The sequence below is a fragment of the Salmo trutta genome, chromosome 38, assembly GCF_901001165.1.
Source record: "Salmo trutta chromosome 38, fSalTru1.1, whole genome shotgun sequence".
Lineage (NCBI taxonomy): Eukaryota > Metazoa > Chordata > Actinopteri > Salmoniformes > Salmonidae > Salmo > Salmo trutta.
The window spans coordinates 15,230,169-15,251,933 of NC_042994.1; the positions used below are offsets into that span (position 1 = coordinate 15,230,169).

General features: G+C 45.0%; 1 protein-coding gene across 4 annotated transcripts in view; it reads right to left on the minus strand.

Annotated features, from left to right (window-relative positions):
• Positions 1-553: 553 nt before the first annotated feature.
• LOC115178351 (E3 ubiquitin-protein ligase SMURF2) overlaps positions 554-21,765 on the minus strand; it is a 67,563-nt gene continuing 46,351 nt past the window's right edge. For 2 of the 4 annotated variants that reach the window (XM_029739501.1, XM_029739499.1), the window contains exons 10-20: positions 19,907-20,065; positions 19,527-19,610; positions 12,701-12,914; positions 10,523-10,626; positions 10,073-10,187; positions 9,543-9,721; positions 7,955-8,092; positions 6,530-6,650; positions 6,068-6,269; positions 3,721-3,796; positions 554-3,261 (exon numbers count right to left, since the gene is read on the minus strand). In XM_029739501.1, coding sequence (XP_029595361.1) covers positions 3,162-3,261; positions 3,721-3,796; positions 6,068-6,269; positions 6,530-6,650; positions 7,955-8,092; positions 9,543-9,721; positions 10,073-10,187; positions 10,523-10,626; positions 12,701-12,914; positions 19,527-19,610; positions 19,907-20,065 — 1,492 coding nt within the window. In that variant the 3' untranslated portion in view covers positions 554-3,161. Of the gene's footprint in view, positions 3,262-3,720; positions 3,797-6,067; positions 6,270-6,529; positions 6,651-7,954; positions 8,093-9,542; positions 9,722-10,072; positions 10,188-10,522; positions 10,627-12,700; positions 12,918-19,526; positions 19,611-19,906; positions 20,066-21,765 lie in introns of all 4 variants that reach the window. The other 2 variants (XM_029739498.1, XM_029739500.1) reach the window with 1 other exon arrangement.

Here is a 21,765-nt window from a genome sequence, read left to right on the forward strand (position 1 = left end):
GCAGCCACACCATTTCTTTGCTCTCCAACCTAAACGCCTACCTTGCTGGCACTGGCATTTCCCCCATGTTTACGTTCAAATTTAGAATAACAGAAAAGTTTAAAATAGGATTAAAGTTAATTTTACACAAGCTAAACTCGGGTCTAAATGTCCCCTATATGAACCGACATTATATAGGCGTGAGAACATCACTTATCAATCCTGTGTGTTCTGTCAGTGTCAAGGACACTTGTTCCAGGGACCGGCGCTGATCTGTCCCTGGTACAGTGCACTGGTTTGAACTGACCAGGGCCCAGTTTCCCAAAAGCATGTTAAGGCTAAGTTCATGATGCTTTTGGGAAATGAGCCCTGGTGAAAGCCATCTTAATGAGCTTCCACTACATTGTTTTCACCTGTCAAGTCTTCAAATCATTGCAGATGAGAGGATGGATTTTGAAATTGAGAGCCTTACATGGTAAATAATTGACCCACATTTTGTGTGCAACTTACATGAAATGTCTTACCAATTCCCTTCATTTTATGAGACCTAGGAAAGAAAAAACATAACACTTTATTCTATGAAACATTATGCTGTGAGTTCCAAACAGCAGAGTTTATTGCTTATTTTCTGCAAGGGTACAAGAAGTTTATAATTTCCGCTTTTATTTTTCTTATTTACAGTGTCAGTTGAAGCTCACAGAGCAGCTGATGTGAAAAAACTATGAACACACTGTAATAAATACAAAATAGACTGAAAAATGAGAAATAAAAACATGTTAACATTTCAGACAAAAGTTTAGCAAATTTCAATCAGAAGAAAACTAATTTACACACACAATACTTACATACACACAGAATAAAGGAAAGTGGGTTTTACACCATGTGAGAAATTGCACCGGTCGGCGACTAAAAGTCGCAGGGCTCGGCTGGCAAAGCACGCTACAAGAAGCAACAGTCCATATTGTCTGATCTATTATCCAGAAACAACTCCACCTCATTCAATACCATCTCATAAGACTGAGTGAAAGTCAATCATGTTAGACGTAGATAGCAGAAAACAGCACTGTGTGTGCGCACTGGATATGAGCTCTATGTGTGCATATCTACACGCGTATATATCTACAACGAAAGTCAATCAACCCATTAACTATTTTGTAAATAGATGGAAGTTGCTGATTATAAACGCCAACACAAGTCTGCGTGTGCAAAAAAAAATCTTTTTTTTAATGCATTTTATTCATTTTCTGTAAAATTAAAAGGTTGCTTGTGATCTACCACATGAACAATATCTTATACTGTACAAAAGCACAATTTCAGGATACTTGATAATTGTCTTTCTGAAGAGAATCTGCTTTACCTTTGATCACACTGGATTGGGTCTATTTTATTTTGCATGTACGCAGGTGAATACAGTCCATGGTCATAGTCTACGTCCATTGCTATTAAAACAGGCAGCATAAAAAAAACATTCAACAGAATTTTTCACATGTCAACACACATTTTGCTCAGAAGGGACAAAATAATAGCAAATAAATATTGTTAAAAAAAAGTCCATTCATGCAAGGGTTGTGGTAGAGGCTCTATTAGGGTCATGTCTAGATGGGATACAGCATGTCGAAAGGTGATTTTTCTATGCGTTTTAGCTAACCCTAACCTAATTCTCATAACCTGCTAGGTTAATTCTCCTCAACCTTCTACGAAACGTCCATTTTGACAAAAGCTGTATCCCTTCTAGACAAAAAAACTCTAGCAGGGAGAACGCTCTCTGGGCCCAACCTCAGTCTCTTAGTGGCCAAAAGGTTAAAGGTTATGAACTCAGCTCACATTCAAGGAGAGGGTCACAGGTTTGACCTGACAACAGCTTCCACAACCAGAAGATCCCCTTTCACAAGTCAGCCTCACAAAGAAAGATGACTTCACCTGAGAATACAGAGGTCTGTGATAACACCAACATGCTAGCATGTACATGAATAGAAAGAGGAACAAGCCATATACAAAATAGGTATGTATTTGTACACATATATAGTCAATATTACAGGTAGATATACTTTCTTATCTGTATATTTCCATTGAATGCAGTATGGTTGGAATAAAATGTGGTATATTCATTTTAACTTAATAATATGAAGAAAGCACGTCCTTTAGTTTGTAAAGTGCTCTAGAGTGGCAACGGGAAAAAACATCCTGCCATCTTAGGTTGGATGTCACTTTTGAAAACACCGACATCTTTGTCGAATTGCTTTCAACTAGCCTGGTCCCTGGGACAGAGTTCCACTCAACAGACAACGACCCACTTTGAGCGTTTGATAAGGAATTTCTATGGTGTGATTTAAAGGTACAGTGTGATATAATGATGTTTAGCGTTAAGTTCAACTCAGACTTTCACCAAAGCGCAACAGGTCTACTCCGTGTGTAGCTGGGCGGAGTTAGGTGTTCAGGTTAGCGTGTCTATTAGCTTTTGATGTCAAGAGGTGGCAGGAAGTTAGCTGTGTGAGACTGTATTGGTCATCAGTAAGACCTAGTTTCTCCTGGTTAGCTCATGGTCAGGAACCCCCCCCCCCCCCGAGTCATCTACTCAGCGTGGACCTTCATATTTCTCTCTCCCAGACCAAAGCCAACATAACTTCTCTAAAATACTTTCGTTGCAGTCTGGACCTTGGTATTCGATCGCACCAGACCCAAAAAAATGAAGAGAAAAAAAAGTGCTTTCACGGAACGCACATACTAGGGACCAGAGTTTTCTTCAGTCAGGAAAAACTCCTGGTCCAACACAAAACTGGCTGTTCTGTGGATTTCACCATTAGAATTACATACAAGCTATTACAAAAAGAAAACTTAAACTAAATAAAAGCTGGCATTCTCACAGGGTTTCAAGGTAAATAATCGTCACTCCTCTGTAGCAGCTGAAAAAGGAAGTGATATTTCTAAAAAAGAATGCAGTAAGAGAGAGGAGAGTGTTCCCGTGTGGTCTGCCTCTCAGTCTGTCCTTCTGCAGTCTGTCTCCATATTGTCCTGGGGAACTGGGCAGCAGAAAGGGGTGTGGTCACAATCCTCATGGGCGTTCCTGAACGCTGCAGGGTTCCCGTGGTGACAGCAGAGTCTATAGTCTTGCTGCGCTGACCGCACAAAATACACACACGCTGACACACACACATACACACACTGCCCCACTGATGTGTCACTCATTCCACCGCAAAGCCACACGTCTCCTCGATGGCTGTCAGCAGCTTGTCGTACAGCTTGTCATAGTGCTCGTAGGCGGGAACGTCAATCCGGTTAAAGCTGGACAGAGAGGAAAGGGGGACAGAGAGGGAAAGGGCAGAGGGGGAGAGAAAGAGTTTGGAAGAGAGGGGAGTACATTTTTAGTTTGAGTGGACAGTTTTGAAAAACCTTTAACTTTCCCTATCGATAAATGAATGACATTTTATTTTCGTGTCAAATCGGCAGTTGGCAACCCATCCACTACGGGATGAATTGACGCCAACAAGCATTTTAATAATTCTCTTTAAACTATTCTACATACAAAACATTAATATTGGATTTGGACATGCATTTAAAACCGGTAAAACCATATTAGTTGGGAGATTAGACACCCTTTTCATAACATGGCTTCGCCTCATTGACAGGTCATTGTAATTAAGAATTGACTAACCTGTATAAAGGTTAAATGTATGGAGTAGCAGTCTTGTAGCAGTGTGTATCTGTGTGTAAGTAGAGCAGTGGTACTGTAACTGTACTCACCAGGTGTGGGCTTTGGGTAGATTGTTGGTGTTGGCATCGATCTGGTGGATGGTGAAGAGCCTGGGCCCCGCGGCACCTGGAGGGTCACACACACACACAGAGAGAGAGAAAAAGAGTCATCATAAATTCTCAGGCTGTCCATCATTATATTTCTCGACACACAGAAGTCAGACAGCTCAGGACAGTTGAACTCAGTGTTTAGAATGTGAACAAACATGGCTGCTGTTTTAACACAAGACTGGGTGTATATTTTATATACTGTATATTTTCATACAGAAAGCCAGCTGGGTTGGCCTCAGACACAGAGACTGACAGAGACTCACAGGCAGGCACACACACACACACACACACACACACACACACACACACACACACACACACGGCTTGAACAGAACAATCAACTCTCAAACACGCACACTCCGAAACACACACAGCTGCACTCTGAGGTCTTCTGTTCCCCCAGGGCTTCCTGTCTGTCTGGATTTAACCAAACCCACTGAGGACGACCACGACTCTGTCATGAACACGGGTTCAACTCCGGCAGTCTGAGAGACTCACAGTGTTTTCCACTAGTGTCAGCTATATAGCCATTTAAAAACTCACTTTCAGCCAGGTACTTTTTCCACTTCAATTAATTAAGCAACTTATTTTTTTTATACAAATATATTAAAAACATTCTAGCAATCTATTGATAGGACAAGCACCTGTCAGTCACAAAGTGAGCGATGACAAGGAAACCCTGCTTGTTTGATAATCTGCTGTCTGTCCCGCCTCCCGGTACCTGGGTGTGTGTTGTGTACACTGTGGTTACAGCTACACAGAGGGAGAGAGCCTGATGCTCTTTCATCGTCTACGAGTCAATTTGCACGTCCCATATAAAATGTGGTAACGATGAGTCGGAATCCACAGTCAATTGTTTCCTGGCACATTCATAGATTTTCTTTTGCGTGTTTCATATGCAGCCACGAAGTGCAAGGGCACAGGCTTACTGAGCCGTTCATTTGGCTCCCTAATTTGCATACCGGTAGCCTTTTTGTCGATAATCTGCAGATAAATTATGAAAACAAATCGATGAAGATGGTGAATCCTATTCACTGTAGGTACAATTGGTAGGGTAGTGGAGAGATGGCCTCACTCTACCCCAAAATATGATAAAAGAAAACAGATCGAATTGTTTTAAAAGATAACGATACTTACAGTGCCTTCAGAAAGTATTCACACCCCTTGACTTTTGACAGATTTTGATGGGTTACAGCCTGAATTGAAAATGGATTGAGATTGTGTAACTAGCCTACACACAATACCCCATAACGTCAGAGGAATTTTTGACTAATTAATTAAAAAAACTAAAGCTGAAATGTCTTGTGTCAATAAATATTCAACACCTTTGTTATGGCAAGCCAATGGTGACTTTAAAACAGTTACAGAGTTAAATGGCTGTGACAGGAGAAAACTGAGGATGTATCAACAACATTCTAGTTACTCCACAATATTAACCTAATTGACAGAGTGGAAAGAAGGAAACCTGTACAGAAAAAAAAAAAAAAAAATGCATCCTGTTCGCAATAAGGCACTAAAGTAAAACTGCAAAAAAATGTGGCAAAGAAATTAACTTTATGTCCTGATTACAAAGCGTTATGTTTGGGGCAAATCTAACATCTCCGAGGACCACTTCATATTTTCAAGCGTGGCGATGGCTGCATCATGTTATGGGTATGCTTGTCATCAGCAAGAACTAGGGAGTCCTTGCCGACGCACTGGCAAGATGCTAGAGGAAAACCTGGTTCAGTCTGCTTTCCACCAGACACTGGGAGATTAATTCACCTTTCAGCAGGACAATAACCTAAAACACAAGGCCAGATCTACACTGGAGGTGGCTTACCAAGACGACATTGAATGTTCCTGAGTGACCTAGTTACAATTTTGACTTAAAATCGGCTTTAAAATCTATAGCAAGACTTGAAAATGGCCGTCCAGCAATGATCAACTACCAACTTGACAGAGCTTGAAGAATTAAAAAAAATAATAATGTGCAAATATTATACAATCCAGATATGCAAAGCTCTTACCCAGAAAGACTCAATGCTGTAATTGCTGCCAAAGGTGCATCTACAAAGTATTGACTCAGGGGTGTGAATACTTATGTAAATGAGCCATTTCTTTTTCCATAACTTAACATTTCTAAAAACATATTTTCACTTAGTCATTATGGGGTATTGTGTGTATCATTTAATCAATTTTTGAATCCAGGCTGTAACAACAAAATGCGGAATAAGTCAAGGGGTATGAATACTTTCTGAAGGCACTGTAAACACATCACCCATTCTCCATCACCCCATCTCTTTACCTTGTAAAGCCTTGAATCCCTGCAGTGGGACTCTAGATGACCCGGTAACAAACTGCAGCAGTCTGGCTCTCCTCTCCTCGTCGTAGGACTCCACGGCCTTCCAGAACCACTTGACCACGTTGCTGTCCGTGGTGCAGTGCTTCAGGCGCGTGTTGCTCTTCCAGTCCGCTATGTCGATCTTCCCCAGGCCACACACTATCAACTGGGGTAGGGAGGAGAGGGGAGAACATAGCCGAATAGATGGTTTGAAGGGGTGTATATTCGTGGGAAAAAGTATGATAGCTGTCACCATTCATTTCATTTAAAAAGTATATCCCAAGGTCTCAGATTCATCTTGGACCCCCCCCCCCCCCCCATTCAGGATACCCACACAAAGATGTATGCTCTTGAGAAATGATGTAATGTTTCCAGTAAGTGAATCATTTCTTTCCTAAACCATGTTATATGCAACTGTCTACATACCTCTAGTTCCTTCTCGTCAAAGGACTTGAGCAGGTGCTGGGGGATGACCTCGTTGAAGCCCTTCTGCAGGGCCAGGAACTGAGCCTCGATGCCGTGGAGGAAACGCCAGTTCACATACAGCCTATAAAGAGAGAAGACCTAAGTCAATATAACATTGCAACATGTGAAACCCCCACAGTAGTTCAACCAAAACCAGGACTGGGGGATAAGTATTTTTGGTGTGCTGGTAATCTTGGAAAGACAGAACCAAATTCAGATTTGGTTCCGGAGGGAAGGGTTGAGATTTGGCTCAGTGGAAGAGGCGTAGTCCTTTGAAATCCTTGGCCATCTATGAGCCAATCGAATCCCTCCCCTTGTGAAATTTGAAAGATGCCAGGTAACAACCATCTCTGCTTAATCGTGATTCGTCCAAATAATCAGTGGCGCAAACACCAGCGCACCAGAGGAATTATTCCTCTTCACCCTCATATCCCCTATGTTCCAGACAGATGTAACTTCGGTTACGGATGGGGGAGAGACTACTGTGCTGCTAACTGGCTGGCATGCAGCTGCTGTCTTGGTCGGACCAGGTCTCTCTTGAAAAATAGATTGTATCACAATGAGACCAACCTGGATAAATAAAGGTTCAATCAAATCAAATAATAAATGAACCCCATTGGTTCTAAGAGGAACGATGTCACTCCATCATCACAAGGTATGTTTCAGGTGTATACTTCAGACCTGAGGGGTGATGACGGTTGCTGTGTGTGTGTGTGTGTGCGTGCGTATCGCGTTGGCTGTGTGTGTGTGCGTGCGTATCGCGCCGGCTGTGTGTGTGTGCGTGCGTATCGCGCCGGCTGTGTGTGTGTGTGTGCGCGTGCATATCGCGCCGGCTGTGTGTGTGTGTGCGCGTGCGTATCACGCCGGCTGTGTTTGTGTGTGTGTGTGTATCGCGCCGGCTGTGTTTGTGTGTGTGTGTGTATCGCGCCGGCTGTGTTTGTGTGTGTGTGTGTGTGTGTGTATCGCGCCGGCTGTGTGTGTGTGTGTATCGCGCCGGCTGTGTGTGTGTGTGTGTATCGCGCCGGCTGTGTGTGTGTGTGTGTGTGTGTGTATCGCGCCGGCTGTGTGTGTGTGTGTGTGTGTATCGCGCCGGCTGTGTGTGTGTGTGTGTGTGTGTATCGCGCCGGCTGTGTGTGTGTGTATCGCGCCGGCTGTGTGTGTGTGTATCGCGCCGGCTGTGTGTGTGTGTGTGTGTGTATCGCGCCGGCTGTGTGTGTGTGTATTGCGCCGGCTGTGTGTGTGTGTGTGTGTGTGTATCGCGCTGGCTGTGTGTGTGTGTGTGTGTGTGTGTCGCGCCGGCTGTGTGTGTGTGTGTGTGTGTGTGTATCGCGCCGGCTGTGTGTATGCGCGTGCGTGAGACCCAGGCGGCGGTCTCCTCCTCCGTACCTGACATACTCCTTCTTGGTGTCCTCGGAGACAGAGACAGTCTTGCCGTTGGGCTTCAGTTCATGCTGGATGATCTCGCCGTAGGCATTGTGCTCCACACAGAACGTATGGTCCAGCACCCCCGTGATGTCATTGTCCCTGGAGGGCAGAAGACGGAAACGTTAGTCATCGGACATGTTAGCCTGTCTTGTCAACAGAGGGCGCTAGTCTTGATGGGAGAGTAACTGGTTCATGGTGGTGTTTTAGTGGCATTTCATGGATACAAAACAAACAAGTTGTCAGCTCACGGCCTCACATGCAAACTCAAACATTACACATGCTATCCTGTGTGTATGAATATGTATGGCTGTGCTTGTACAGTATGTCTCCGGGGGTTCACAGAAGTTCAATTGTGTCTGTGTGCAAGCGTCTGTATATGTATGCATCTGTCTGTGTGTGTAGATGTCTGCATCAACGCTGTGTATGTGTCCAGGTCTATATATACAAAAGTATGAGGACACCCCTTCAAATTAGTGGATTCGTCTATTTCAGCCACACACGTTACTGACAGGTGTATAAAATCGAGCACACAGCCGTGCAATCTCCATAGCCCAACATTGGCAGTAGAATGGCCTTACTGAAGAGCTCAGTGACTTTCAACGTGGCACTGTCATAGGATGCCACCTTTCCAACAAGTCAGTTTGTAAAATTTCTGCCCTGCTTGAGCAACCCGGGTCAACTGTAAGTGCTGTTATATTGAAGTTGAAACGTCTAGGAGCAACAAGCTCCCAGAACGGGACCACCGAGTGCTGAAGCACATAGAGCGTAAAAATCGTCTGTCACTACCGAGTTCCAAACTGCCTACGGAAGCAATGTCAGCCCAAGAACTGTTCGCCGGGAGCTTCACGAAATGGGTTTCCACGGCCGAGCAGCCGCACACAAGCCTAAGATCACCATGCGCAATGCCAAGAGTCGGCTGGAGTGGTGTAAAGCTCGCCGCCATTGGACTCTGGAGCAGCCTTTATTGGGCCGATATGAATTCCAGTTAGTTATTGAAGCACATGTCGTGCTCTTCAAACTAACATGTAACCCTGTAAAGGTATTTGTTTATTATAAAAGCTAAAATGTTGATACGAATCCCAGTCATTGAAATGACAAAGTAATTTGTGGAATATTAGGTTTTTACATTGTGTAAAAAGCACTGTTTCCTACTGAGATGCATTACATTGAAAATTGTACACTGTCTTTAAGAATGTCAGTGACGTTCTGGAGTGACAACATGCAAATCAGTCATTCATTCATTGCTATGATCATTGATGTCCTGAAGAAGCTATTCCCTTTCCCATTCTTTCTGTGCTGCCGAATTGTTGCATATACTGGTAAAGTTACCAGGTTGTTAGCTAAGGTGTTAACGGCACGCGAGTCGTTTTAGAACGGCCCACTCAGAAACATTATCTGGCAGTTTTTTTTTAACCTTTTTTTTCCCTAGGTGCACTGATGCTCCCAGATTTACATTTCCAAGTCGCACAGCAAAATATTTAGGAGCATATGCGACCAAAACGCGTCAGAGCCCTGTATGTGTCTGCTTGCGTCTGTGTCTCCCACTCACAGGATCCAGACCAGGCTGTTGTGGAGGTCTGGGTCCACTGACTCCATGTCGTCCAGGGTGATGGGTTTCCCCAGCAGCTGTTTGTAGAAGGGCAGGGTGAAGCCCCCGTCTATGTAGTGGCCGTGGAACACCGCCATGCCCATGATACGACCCACAAAGTGGAAGTAGGACAGGTGCTCCTGGAGGAAAAGAAGGGAGAGATGAGTTTTGAGGTTGGCCATCGATGCATATTTGTGGTATTGACATGTGGTCACTATTGGGTTGTAGAGAAAAGCATAATGTAAATGTTGCTTATCATCATTATTATACCGAGGTCCCTCCCCTCTGACTTTCTCATCCAATTGGCTTGAGGTGGTGAGAGGACACGAGGAATCAAGAAAATGTCATTGAGATTCTCCCCGTGTCTACTCCACCAGTCTACAAGAACCTCCCTCTCTTAGGAATTCAGTTTGTGGCTCGTTCTCCTTCCTCCTCTCTGTTCTTATGTCTCTCTCTATGTATCCATTGATTGTTGTATTTCTCTCTCTCACCGGGTTGACGGCGCTGTCTGGGTTGATCTGCAGGGTGTAGATGTCGTCTCTGGAGTACTGGAACAGGCCGTAGTAGGGGTTCAACATCTCATGGGACAGCAGGTACAGCCACTCCCTATACGACAGACATCCTGTTAGTCACGTGACACCGGCATTATAGAAACACCATTCTTTTGGGTTGCATGTTGGCCACATGCCCCCAAAAATATTCTGTTTGATGTATCAAGCTTTTTGAATGTGAACTTCCACAGAGGTCGTTTCTTTCTGGACTACTGCCCTATGAGCAAAAGATGTTGAAAAGACGTTACAGATATTTTGAAAGGGCATCTTTTTGGTTGAAAAGACGTTGAAGACCATTGACTGACTGATTAAAACAATTTTGTTCACTGGGTGGACCTCGTGGTATTATTCAACAGCGTTTGAGCCTGGAGGTGTGGACGACTGCAGTACCTGGCCACTCCTCCGTAGTCCAGGCCCTCCTCTCCTCTGAACTTGACCATTAGTCTCTTCCACAGGTCCTTGGGACGCATCTTCATCACCTGGCGGTACGACTCCTGCAACACAACAAACGAGCGTATGGGTCTGTTAACCTTGGGTGTATTCACTAGGAACCAAACGGAACCAAACAGGGAGGAACCTACCCGAATTGGTCCAATAGAAACTCTTGTTTTTGCTGCAAAACGTTTTGCACTTAGGAATTACACCCCAATCTCAAAATGTGCCAACCTGCGGGCCATTCAACTTGACCCTCAAATCATGCTGTTTCTGTTCTAAACAGCGCTTGTTTTTTTACGCAGCAGTAAGAGCAACAGTGGATTACAATATTCCGGATCCGAATTCCACAATTGATCATGTAAAGTCCGTTATTAAAAAAAATACAAATAATTATATATATATTTTTAAGTGGGGCAGAGTACAACAATATTCGGTCGACAATTTACCATTGTCATAATACTCCCTCAGATTAGTCAATTCACCATCCAGAACTGTTTGACAGCGCTGTACACCTCTCCCCTTTCTCATTCTCTCCTGGTAGACTAGGCCCTAGTGGTGCCTGGGAGAAACCAGCAGGAATGCACCAACTCCATGACATATGTGCCTCGGAAAGAGAGTGAGTGCATGTGTGAGTTGGCTTTACGTGCACTAGCTCCGTTTACATTACATAAGGGCTTTCTCTCGCTCTCTTTCTCCCCCCCCCTCGCTCTCTCTCACTCCCTCTCCTCTATCAGGGTCCAGAGTAACTCAGGAGGGATGCCATCAAAAACAAACTCCTGCCACCACAGCACAGAGCTGTGAGGAGTGTTGCAACTGTGAACGCAGCAAAGCACAGGAAGCAGGCTCGAGGAGAAGCAGGAGAGTGAAGCGAGGGTTATTAGTTAGGAAATTACAGTACACTGGTCAGTGGCGAACAATGCCACCAGTCCCTGTTGAAATTGCAAGCAGGGCGCGCCACACACACGGGCGCACGGTCGCTTTGCTTTCTTGCACATCGTGTCCCCGTGGCTGTTACGTCCCGAGGATGAAGTCATTTTTTTTTTTCATTGCTCAAATTGTACCCGCGAAAGATGTCCGTCCCAAAAAATTGCTACTAGGTCCTTCCTCCCTCTCTCCCCCCCCCTCCCCCTCCCCCTACTTTTAACTGCTGAAATCATCCTGAAAGAATGCCGTGGAAGAACAAATGATTGGAGGAGGCGAAAGAAAGAGGAAACTGTGGTGTTTGAAGGGGCCTTTTTCCTCTCTGGTTTTTACTGCGAATCGTAATGAATTTGGGGGTATTACTACTCAGTTGTCATAGGCCTTTTCTTGCAGACTGTAAATGGATACAAAGCAACCTATAAATCGTATGGGTGTGCATGTTTGTAGACTTGTAACCGAGTGTGTTTAAGTATGTTTATATATTCCTTTCTTTTTTTCTTCAGTATAAGTGCTTGTTTGGGTGTACGAGCATGCAGTGTACTATTGCATGTGTCATTTTTACATGTATGCCGGTGTACAAAACATTAAGAGCACCTGCTCTTTCCATGACAAAGTCTGCCCATAGTATGATCCATTATTGATGTCACTTGTTAATTCCACTTCAAAATCAGCATAGGGGAGGAGTCAGGTTAAAGAAGGATGTTTAAGCCTGGTAGACATAGATTGTGTATGTGTGCCATTCAGCGGGTGAATGGGCAAGACAAAAAACTGAAGTGCCTTTGAACTGGGTATGGTAGTATGTGCCAGGAGCACAGGGTTGTCAAGAACTGCAGCGCTGGTGGGTTTTTCCACTCTCCCGCATCTATCAAGAATGGTCCTCCACCCAAAGGACATCCAGCCAACTTGACACAGCTGTGAGAAACGTTGGAGTCAACATGCGTCAGCATCCCTGTGGAACGCTTTCGACACCTTCTAGAGTCCATGCCCTGACTAATTGAGGCTGTTCTGAGGGCGGTGCAACTCAATATTAGGAAGGTGTGTGTAGCCTACTTTAAAATGTATGCTTGATTTGTGGCGGATGACTGAGCTACGCCTCTCAATGTAAAGCACTAGCGATATACATGAAAATGCAATCCATTACGATCCAGTATAAAATGAAGCCATCAATCACACACCTGGACAGGGTTCACACAGGGTCCCCCCTCAGTTTACCTCAAAGATCTCCTCGCGGCAGACGTCGATGCGACAGTGTCCTGCCTGGGGCTGCTGATTGGACAGCTCCTGCCGGAGGATCTTGAGCTTCTGGACCAGGTCCCTGTTGTACTTGGGCACGTTCATGCACTCGGCCTCCTCGGGGAGCTGGGCCGGGGACAACGCCGGGACCTGCGGGGGGGGCTGCTGCTCCTTCAACTGGTTCGACTGACGACTACTGGGGAGGGAGACGAGCAGAAATGCTCAATGTTAAACAGTAAAAGATTGCAATATGAACTCAAACAAGACAATTGTAACACATGGAATGAAATGACGAACCCCATCTTTCTCTCTCTATTGAGTATTGTTTTGGCAATAGTGGACTGCTCCTTTAAATGGCAAGGCAGCTCGTTTTGAATTTGGATAGACAGAGAGCAAGAGAGAGGTGGTGTGGACTGTGGAGAATACGGGGTTAACCGTGTGTATGGGTGCAAATGAACCCCTTCAGGGAAACCTTGGGACTTCCGACAAGCCCTCTAAGCACTAACCTCTGACTGCAACTTCATAGAACCCCCGCACCCTCATCCTCCACTCTGTCTCTTCCCCAAATCTCAGTCAATCTGAACTAAATCTCTGACTAGACTGGGACTTCACTGGGCGTCAAGGTGGTATTACCACAGGGCCAAGAGAAAGAGAGAGAGAGAAAATAGAGGCACACAAAAGGCAAGTGTTGTGAGGTGCTGGTGGCTGGCGCCTCTGGGCTCTCAGCTCGTTGTAGACAGAGGGAGTTGTGGTCTGTCTGTGCCTTCTGCCCTCCGCCACCACCTCCTCTCCTTCCCTCTCATTTCGGTGCTGGCAGACTAATTAAACACGCAGCCTTCGCTTTGTAAGACACCTCCGTTTCCTCTTTAAAGCCTCAAAGTGCCTTCAAAGTGAAACTGGCGCCTTTCGTCGGTGCCCTCTGCCACCCTGTCCCTGGCTAACCGCGGCCACCGCTGCCCTGGCTCTGTACCCACGTCAGTCTCTGCCCATATGGAATGGTTACACGCCTGGGTGGGCCTCGTAAAAACACAGTTCTCCCCCTAAAAAGGGCCAGAGTTTCCAACAGGATGGTACAGAAGACGGAGGTCCTAATAAAAAGACCTACTGTCCAGTAGCCGTACAGTTGCAGCCAAACAAAGATGGTTCACAGAGAGGAAGTTCTTTAAACCGGTGTCTGAGAGGGGAGGCCACAGGCAGAACAGAACATAGCCACCCAAACACCCACACTCTCTCACACACACACACACACACACACACCCTCGTTCACCCTGTCACTCCCTCATTCTTCAGGGGTGGAAAAAAGAAAAAAGGCGTGTTATATTTGGAGTTCTCCAAACTAAACGGGCCCAGTGTTCCGCCGGTCCGTATCCCTGTATAATCAAGTCAGCTGGTATTTATTTTATTGGCAGCGTCGAGGCCCTTCCATGTCAAAGTGAGGGTAAGGCTCGCAGGGCTGAAAACCACGTTAGGAAGACACACACACACACACACACACACACACACACACACACACACACACACACACACAGAAAAGAGGCCCTTAAACAAAATGGAATGAGTTTCTCTTGGCTCGGGTTGGGAAGCCCTTGAACCATATAATAAAGCATAATTTGAGCGTTTTCGTTGAGGGCGCGCTGTGTAATTAAAAATATGTTTCAGGCATAGTTCGCCGTCTCGGGTTCCCGATTCGGAATGACCTCGGCATATTTCTAACTGTAAATATAGCAGTACAAGTGCAGCTCAGTCGAAAATCACTGGCGCGGAGACACACGAGGGGAAAGAGTCGAGGGTTCCTTTCTGTGACCAGCCTCGATGAAATACGACTATCCGGGTAGAAAGACACATTTTCAAATTCAATCTAGGAGTATTATTGTTATTCCAAGGTAGAAGAACAAGGCGAGGCGAGAGCGAGCGTTGCCAGAACAGGATTCGCTGGACCGAAGCGGTCACAATCATGAAGTTGGCACAGGTTTGGTACCCGAGGTCCCAGCGAATCAAAAGCTCCTTTATTGAGCTGAGCGTACTACCTCGCTATAACCTCCCTCTCCCTGGCCCTTTACACTTCGCGTGAACAGCGGGGAGAAGGCCGCTAAGGGTCGTCCAAGCGGCGCTGTCGTGCTGACTACTACCCACAAAGGAGTGTGTGTTTGGGGCGCTGGAGCTCAACCCTCAAATCACCAATCATCTACCCAGACGTTCCCTTTGGCAGTGGATGGCCAAGTTCTCCCTAAGGGCAGACAAGGGAAGTATTGCACTATATAGGGAATAAGATGTCAGCCAATCACTACCCTAGGACCACAAAGGTAGCTTTCACAAGCCTGGGGCTGCCTCCCTGTCTCACTCACACAGAGCCCCCATAGACACTGACAATAACACTCTGCTTACAGACAGGATGTTTACAGTATTTAGGCTACATAAAATGGTGTCTATACGTCAAAGACAAAACATGACAGACTAAATACATAAAGACCCATCCAAAGGCCTTGACAACGCTGTTTACAGACATGACGTTTCCAGAATTTAAGCGACAAAAAGGTGTTTATATGGCACACATCGTGATAAACAAAACAAACTTCAAATACATAAAGATCGCTTCATAAAGACATTTCATTAATTCGCTCACCTTCATTTCACCAGGTAAGTTCGACGCCCCATTGCACACCAAATATAAACGACTCGCTTGAAAAATACAACGCAGACATTGACGTAATGCTGCAGAAATATATATATATATATATATATGTATGTATATATATATATATATACATACATACATACATACATACACACATACGTATGTATGTATGTATATATATACATACGTATGTATGTATGTATGTATGTATGTATGTATGTATGTATGTATATACGTACGTATATATATACGTACGTATATATATATATACATACATACATATATATATATATGTGTATGTATGTATGTATGTATGTATGTATGTATGTATGTATGTATGTATGTATGTATGTATGTATGTATGTATGTATGTATATATATATATATATATATATATATATATATACATACATACACACATTATATATATATATATATATATACACACATACACATATATACACACACACATATATATATACATACACGTTTAGTCAGGAACATACATGTGAGAGACAGACGGACAGTGAGCCTGAGTGCAGACCACAGCAACGTGGATGTGAGAGACATGTCTAGCAGTCTGAAGGTCTTTTCCAGTCTGAGGCTGAACCAGCAACCAGTCAGTCAATTATAAACCGGTCAGTGCTGCGTTGACAAAACAAAAGGTAAATGCCACTCCACCCGATCACAGAAATAGCTTTTATTGTTTCTCTATTCTGTCGCTTATTTGTCTATCCCGCCGACCACCAAACCACTAGCAGTGGGCTAGTCTCATCTCACAGTCTCCTTGGTTATCGGATTAAAATGAATTCATCTCTCCATCTTTCTACTCTTCTTTATTCGTTACTCTTTCATTTACTTCCTCTCCCTTTCCTCCACATCCAATCACACCCTACCGCTCTCACAAATCACATCTCAATCTACCCCTTACTATTCTACTCCCCTCCTTCTCTCCCCACTACAGCATCCCTTCATTTCCTGGCCACTAGTCTAGGCAGGGTGGAGAGCACAGGAGCGAAAGAAAGAGGAGAGCGAGATGAGAGAGAGAGAGAGAGAGAAGAGAGCAAAGGTAAGAGAGCGAAGGAGAGAGAGAGAGCGAGAGAGGTGAGAGCGCGAAAGTGAGAGCGAGAGAGGTGAGCGAAGGAGAGAAAGGGGAGAGAAAAAGGAGAGCGTGAGAGAAGGAGAAGAAGAGCGGAAGAGAGGAACCTCATTGCAGAACAGTAGTCTTCACTTTGGCGCATAACTCTCACATTCCTCTCCTTCCACATCCTCCTCTCTCTCTCTCCTTCTCTAAATCTCTCCCTCGCTCTGGTATACAACTACGCATTCAATTCCTTCCTTCCCAACTTATTTTCAACCCTGTAAAGTGTGACAACTTAGCGATAGTGACAACATCCTATGTTAAACACCAATAAGTGGTCAGGCTATCGTCCTACCTTTTCCTTACATGGAATCAAATAAGAACTGGAAACCTGAATCAAAAACCAAAGCACCACTAAGTAGGGGCTCCGTACCGTTCAGTTTTTCTAGGGGGTCACACACACTGGAACGCAGCATAGTGTCACCACACTGTCTCTAACAGCGAGGTAACGCTTATCGTGAGGCCATCATCAATAGCATGTCCTCTCTGACAAACTTAAATGGCCCGAGGAATCCCGGCGAAAAACATTTATCAAGCGTGTTGTGGGCCACGGCGGTTGTTGGGTGAAATATTCTGAAATCCTGGGGCTGATCGAAGACAGATGTGCTGCTGATGGCAGGCCAGGCCTGGCTGCAGCACCGCTAGGCTAGCTAGCTAATATGTTTTCCAGCAGCTTAGCGCAGAGCGTTCTGGGATGGGCCAGTAGGGGTGTTACTGGAGCCAGGGGAGCCCTCAATGTTTGGAGGGGGTGACACACACACACACACACACACACAGTGATGACCCTCCCTCCCACTCTGTCTGCCGAATTCTCTCTTTGCTCTTGTTTTCCTTCATAGGATGTCGGTGGGCGGAGTCGGGAGGGTCATCAGCGAAATGGGACACACCTGGGCCCAGGTGTGTCCCGGGATAAAGACACCTCTTCCCCCCATTCATGGAGGAGACTCTCTCCATGCAGACACACTGTTGGATTTTGGTTGTGGTATTTTTGTGGCCGTTTTGTTTGTTTGCTTTGGCACCTTTCAACACCCCTCATTATCACATTTATGCACGCAACCCCTCACTTACACTACTGACTACGTACACCATTGTTAATTGTATATAGGTTACTTCAGTTATTACATCTATTTTTGTTATTCCTTGATCTCTACGTTGTCTCCCTTTTGGTTACGGGCTACGAGCCTGTTCCTGACAACACTTGCATACATACACTCAATTCATAAACAGGGTTCACACACACACGTTGTCCTCCCTCCCAGTCCAAGATAGCTCACTCTCCTCCCCAGACAGAGCTAACGTCTCCATCACACACACCCTTCTATCAGCTGCATCTGGTCTCACTTTGCCTGTTTACTTGCCTGTTGTCAGTCAGTACGGACTGTTTATAGTTCCGGCTGAGAACCAGTCAGCAATCAAACAAGATGTCCGTGTTCTGCTAAGTGCCTTTAATACCCAATAAAACACGATTGTGAGAGCGCCAACAAAGCCATAAAAACTGTGTCTTCATAGAAGTGTGCTGACTGAGGGGGGTGGAAGAAATGTTGCCTTCATAGAAGTGTGCTGACTGAGGGGGTTGGAAAAAATGTTGCCTTCATAGAAGTGTGCTGACTGAGGAGGGTGGAAGAAATGTTGCCTTCATAGAAGTGTGCTGACAGAGGGTGGAAGAAATATTGCCACATTGCAGCCTTGTTTAATGGAGTCTGGGGGTTAAATTCCAGGGAGAGAGACGATTGGCTCCTGACTAACTGCCATGTGAGGGGAACAGTAACACACACACAGGTGCTCAGCACCCTACTCAAATCTACTTACACAGCTATACAGACAGCTCTAACAGTATTTTGTAAAAATACTAAACAGCACTAATACACTAGAATGCGATAGGGTAGTGCCTAGTGGCGTAACACACGTCGAGGTACAACAAAGACCTATACATAGCCAATTAAATAAGACACTATTGGATCTGACTGCTGCCACCAAGTGTATATTATGCAAGTCAACAGTGTGTGGGAGTTTATTGCTTTGGTTTGCATTGCTTTACTTTTCCCTCATCCGTGAAGAAAAACCACATTCCAAGTGTCCAAAAGCAGCTTCTTTCAGAGTGCTGCAAATCTTGCCCTCAAAAGGGAATAAGACAGTGTTGTGCATCAGCGTAAACTCACCAAGCTAGCTCCAGATGTTGATTTCACAAACACGCGTCTCGTGCCAGGCGCTGTTATTGCAAGGTTTCAACCGAGAATTCATATTAAAATGCTTTTTCTTATTAAAAGAAAAAAAAATGACACATTCTTTGTTTAAGACAATAAATTCAAGCTCCCTATATCATAGCTGAGATTTACCTCGTTCCCAACTGGGTTTAGCTACTGCCCCTTCACCTGCTCCCGCCGTGTCCACCTTACTGTGTGCAAAGCAGCGTGGGTAATAGCACGTGGTAACTGGACTGTTCCACTGGGGCGCACGGTACACGGCTGGTGTTTGAACAGCTGCTCAGATGGGGGGGGGGGGGGGGGGGGGGGGGGGGGGTACCTGCTGGCTTACTGCAGAGAGAGGTCTAGCCTAGCAGCATCTGATCCACATTACAGTGTTTCCTCAGTAGTGGGACGGCTCCAGCCCGGAGGCCTTTCAAGGCATGCCACTACCTGAGGTTCAGCTGATGCAGCTCGCTGACAAACTGTTTGCGCACAGACAGACTGCCAGGAGTGTGTGTGCATGTTTAGTGAACCTGAATGGCATACGTGAAAATCAACAGTGGCGAAGCTACACACACACACACACACAGGTAGGGTCACACGTTGTCAGCATTCTTTTTCAGTCTGCTGTTGTGATGCGTGTTTGTCAGCGTGTGTGTGTGTGGTGAAAGGTTGCCGAGTTTGCGCACACACACACACACACACACACACACACACACACACACACACACACACACACACACACACACACACACGTGTGTGGTTGAGTGGTGTGTGCCAGTATTGTTGTTTGTCACCCCCTGTGGTGTGTGTATGTTTGTGTGTGTGTGTGTGTAGGGTTACCTGAGGTTAGTGTTCTGGCTCTGGCTCTCCATGGCCACGCGGGAACCGTTTGGACCAGGGCTGTTTGGACCAGGGCCGTTTGGACTAGGGAGGAAAAGAGGGAGAGAGAGAGCGAGAGAGAGAGAGCAACAAACCAACAGTGATATAAAATAGGACATAAAGATCTGATGCCATCACACAGCAGATGGATTCACTAGCAGCAGGTAGAATGCCTCCGACATTTTTGCTACCATGATATTTGACTGTGATCGAGAAAGTAAGCAAACCCAGTGTTTTCACCTACAAAGGGCATGACCCCTGAGTAGACCACCAGATGAACAGTAAAGACCCCAGCTCGAGTCAAAGGTCACAGCCTGAACAGTGACAGGGTTTGCACTCACTTGAGGACCAGGTGGAGGTTGGCGGAGAGGCGCGGGTCGGTGAACTGCGTGGTTCGGTTGTTGTGGTCCACAAAGTAGACGCGCCCCGTTGCCGTGTTGCGGATCTCCCAGCCCGGCGGCAGAGGACCCAGCTCCTCACAGTTGACGTTGCTCAGATCCCTGGGCATGAAAATAGGACCACAGGAGTCCGTGAACACAACTAAACCATAGCTACGTAAACTCCATTGCTCACTCAACATAGGGTGCTAAAACAACAAGGGTATAAACACAATGAGTACAACACTACAGTATTTACTACTATTATCATCATTATACTTGATTGAGTATTAATCATCTAGGTTAACGAGAGCATATTATCTTTTATAGTGTAAGAACCAGGCTATTATAGTACGACTTGTAAACACAGTCACTTTTATTTATATTTCACCTTTATTTAACCAGGTAGGCTAGTTGAGAACAAGTTCTCATTTACAACTGCGACCTGGCCAAGATAAAGCATAGCAATTCGACACATAAAACAACACAGAGTTACACATGGAATAAACAAAACATACAGTCAATAATACAGTAGGACAAAAGAAAACAAAAAGTCTATATACATTGAGTGCAAATGAGGTAAGTTAAGGCAATAAATAGGCCATGGTGGCGAAGTAATTACAATATAGCAATTAAATACTGGAATGGTAGATGTGCAGTAGATGGATGTGCACTACTGTTAGACGTCTTTATTCTACCAGTTAGTTAGGATTATTGAGGGCAAATTGTCTTTCTAAGTATACAACAATCTTTTCTCTAAGTATTAAAAGGACATCCCAGAGGCGTGCCTAAATTCAACTCAGCAGAGTCGGATCGATCGCAAAACATCTGAGGAAACACTTTGAATAAATTCCAAATATTCCCTATCGGTCTCTACTCCCCCATGGACCTAACATTCTTTTCTGTTGAAACCTAAAACCCTGAAGTGGGATGTTAACTGTCCACTAAGGACTCATCGTTAAAACAGTCTGCACATGCCTGGCTAAGCTGTTTCATGACATAATGGGTGTTTGTAACTCGTTCTGGTCCAAATGACCATGATTCAAGGTTGAATCTTAAGGACATTGAATCTCTGAAGATCAAGACTTCGATATGTTCATTATTTGGGATAAATCGGTGTGTGTGTGTGTGTGTGTGTGTGTGTGTGTGTGTGTGTGTATATTAGCGTATCACTGAACAAGAAATATTCAGTGGAGTGTTCGATTGAACCTTTGTGCAAAACAGTTCAGGAAGGTGAGGAAAGGTCAGGGCACACAACCAGGGTTGTGTTCATTAGGCATCAGAAGAAAACTGACTGAAATAGGGAGGTCTACCTGGACTTAAGAGACATTTTAAAATGTTTTCCATTGCATGCCTTAATGAACACGACCCAGAAGACAGACCAAAAAAAGGCTAACAGCGAAAGGTCAATTGTCAAAGTTTCTAGTCTGTGTGAAGGAGAGAGAGCGAGTGACAGATTGTTATTATGTCAATATTGTAAATCTCCAAAGTAAGCTTTGGCAAATGTACATTGTTACCTCATGTCAATAAAGCAAATTGAATTGAGAGACAGTGGCAGAGACACAGACAGACAGACAGAGACACAGACAGACAGACAGAGACACAGACAGACAGAGACACAGACAGACAGAGACACAGACAGACAGAGAGACAGACAGAGACAGACAGACAGACAGACAGAGACACAGACAGACAGAGACACAGACAGACAGAGACACAGACAGACAGAGACACAGACAGACAGAGACACAGACAGACAGAGACACAGACAGACAGAGACACAGACAGACAGAGACACAGACAGACAGAGACACAGACAGACA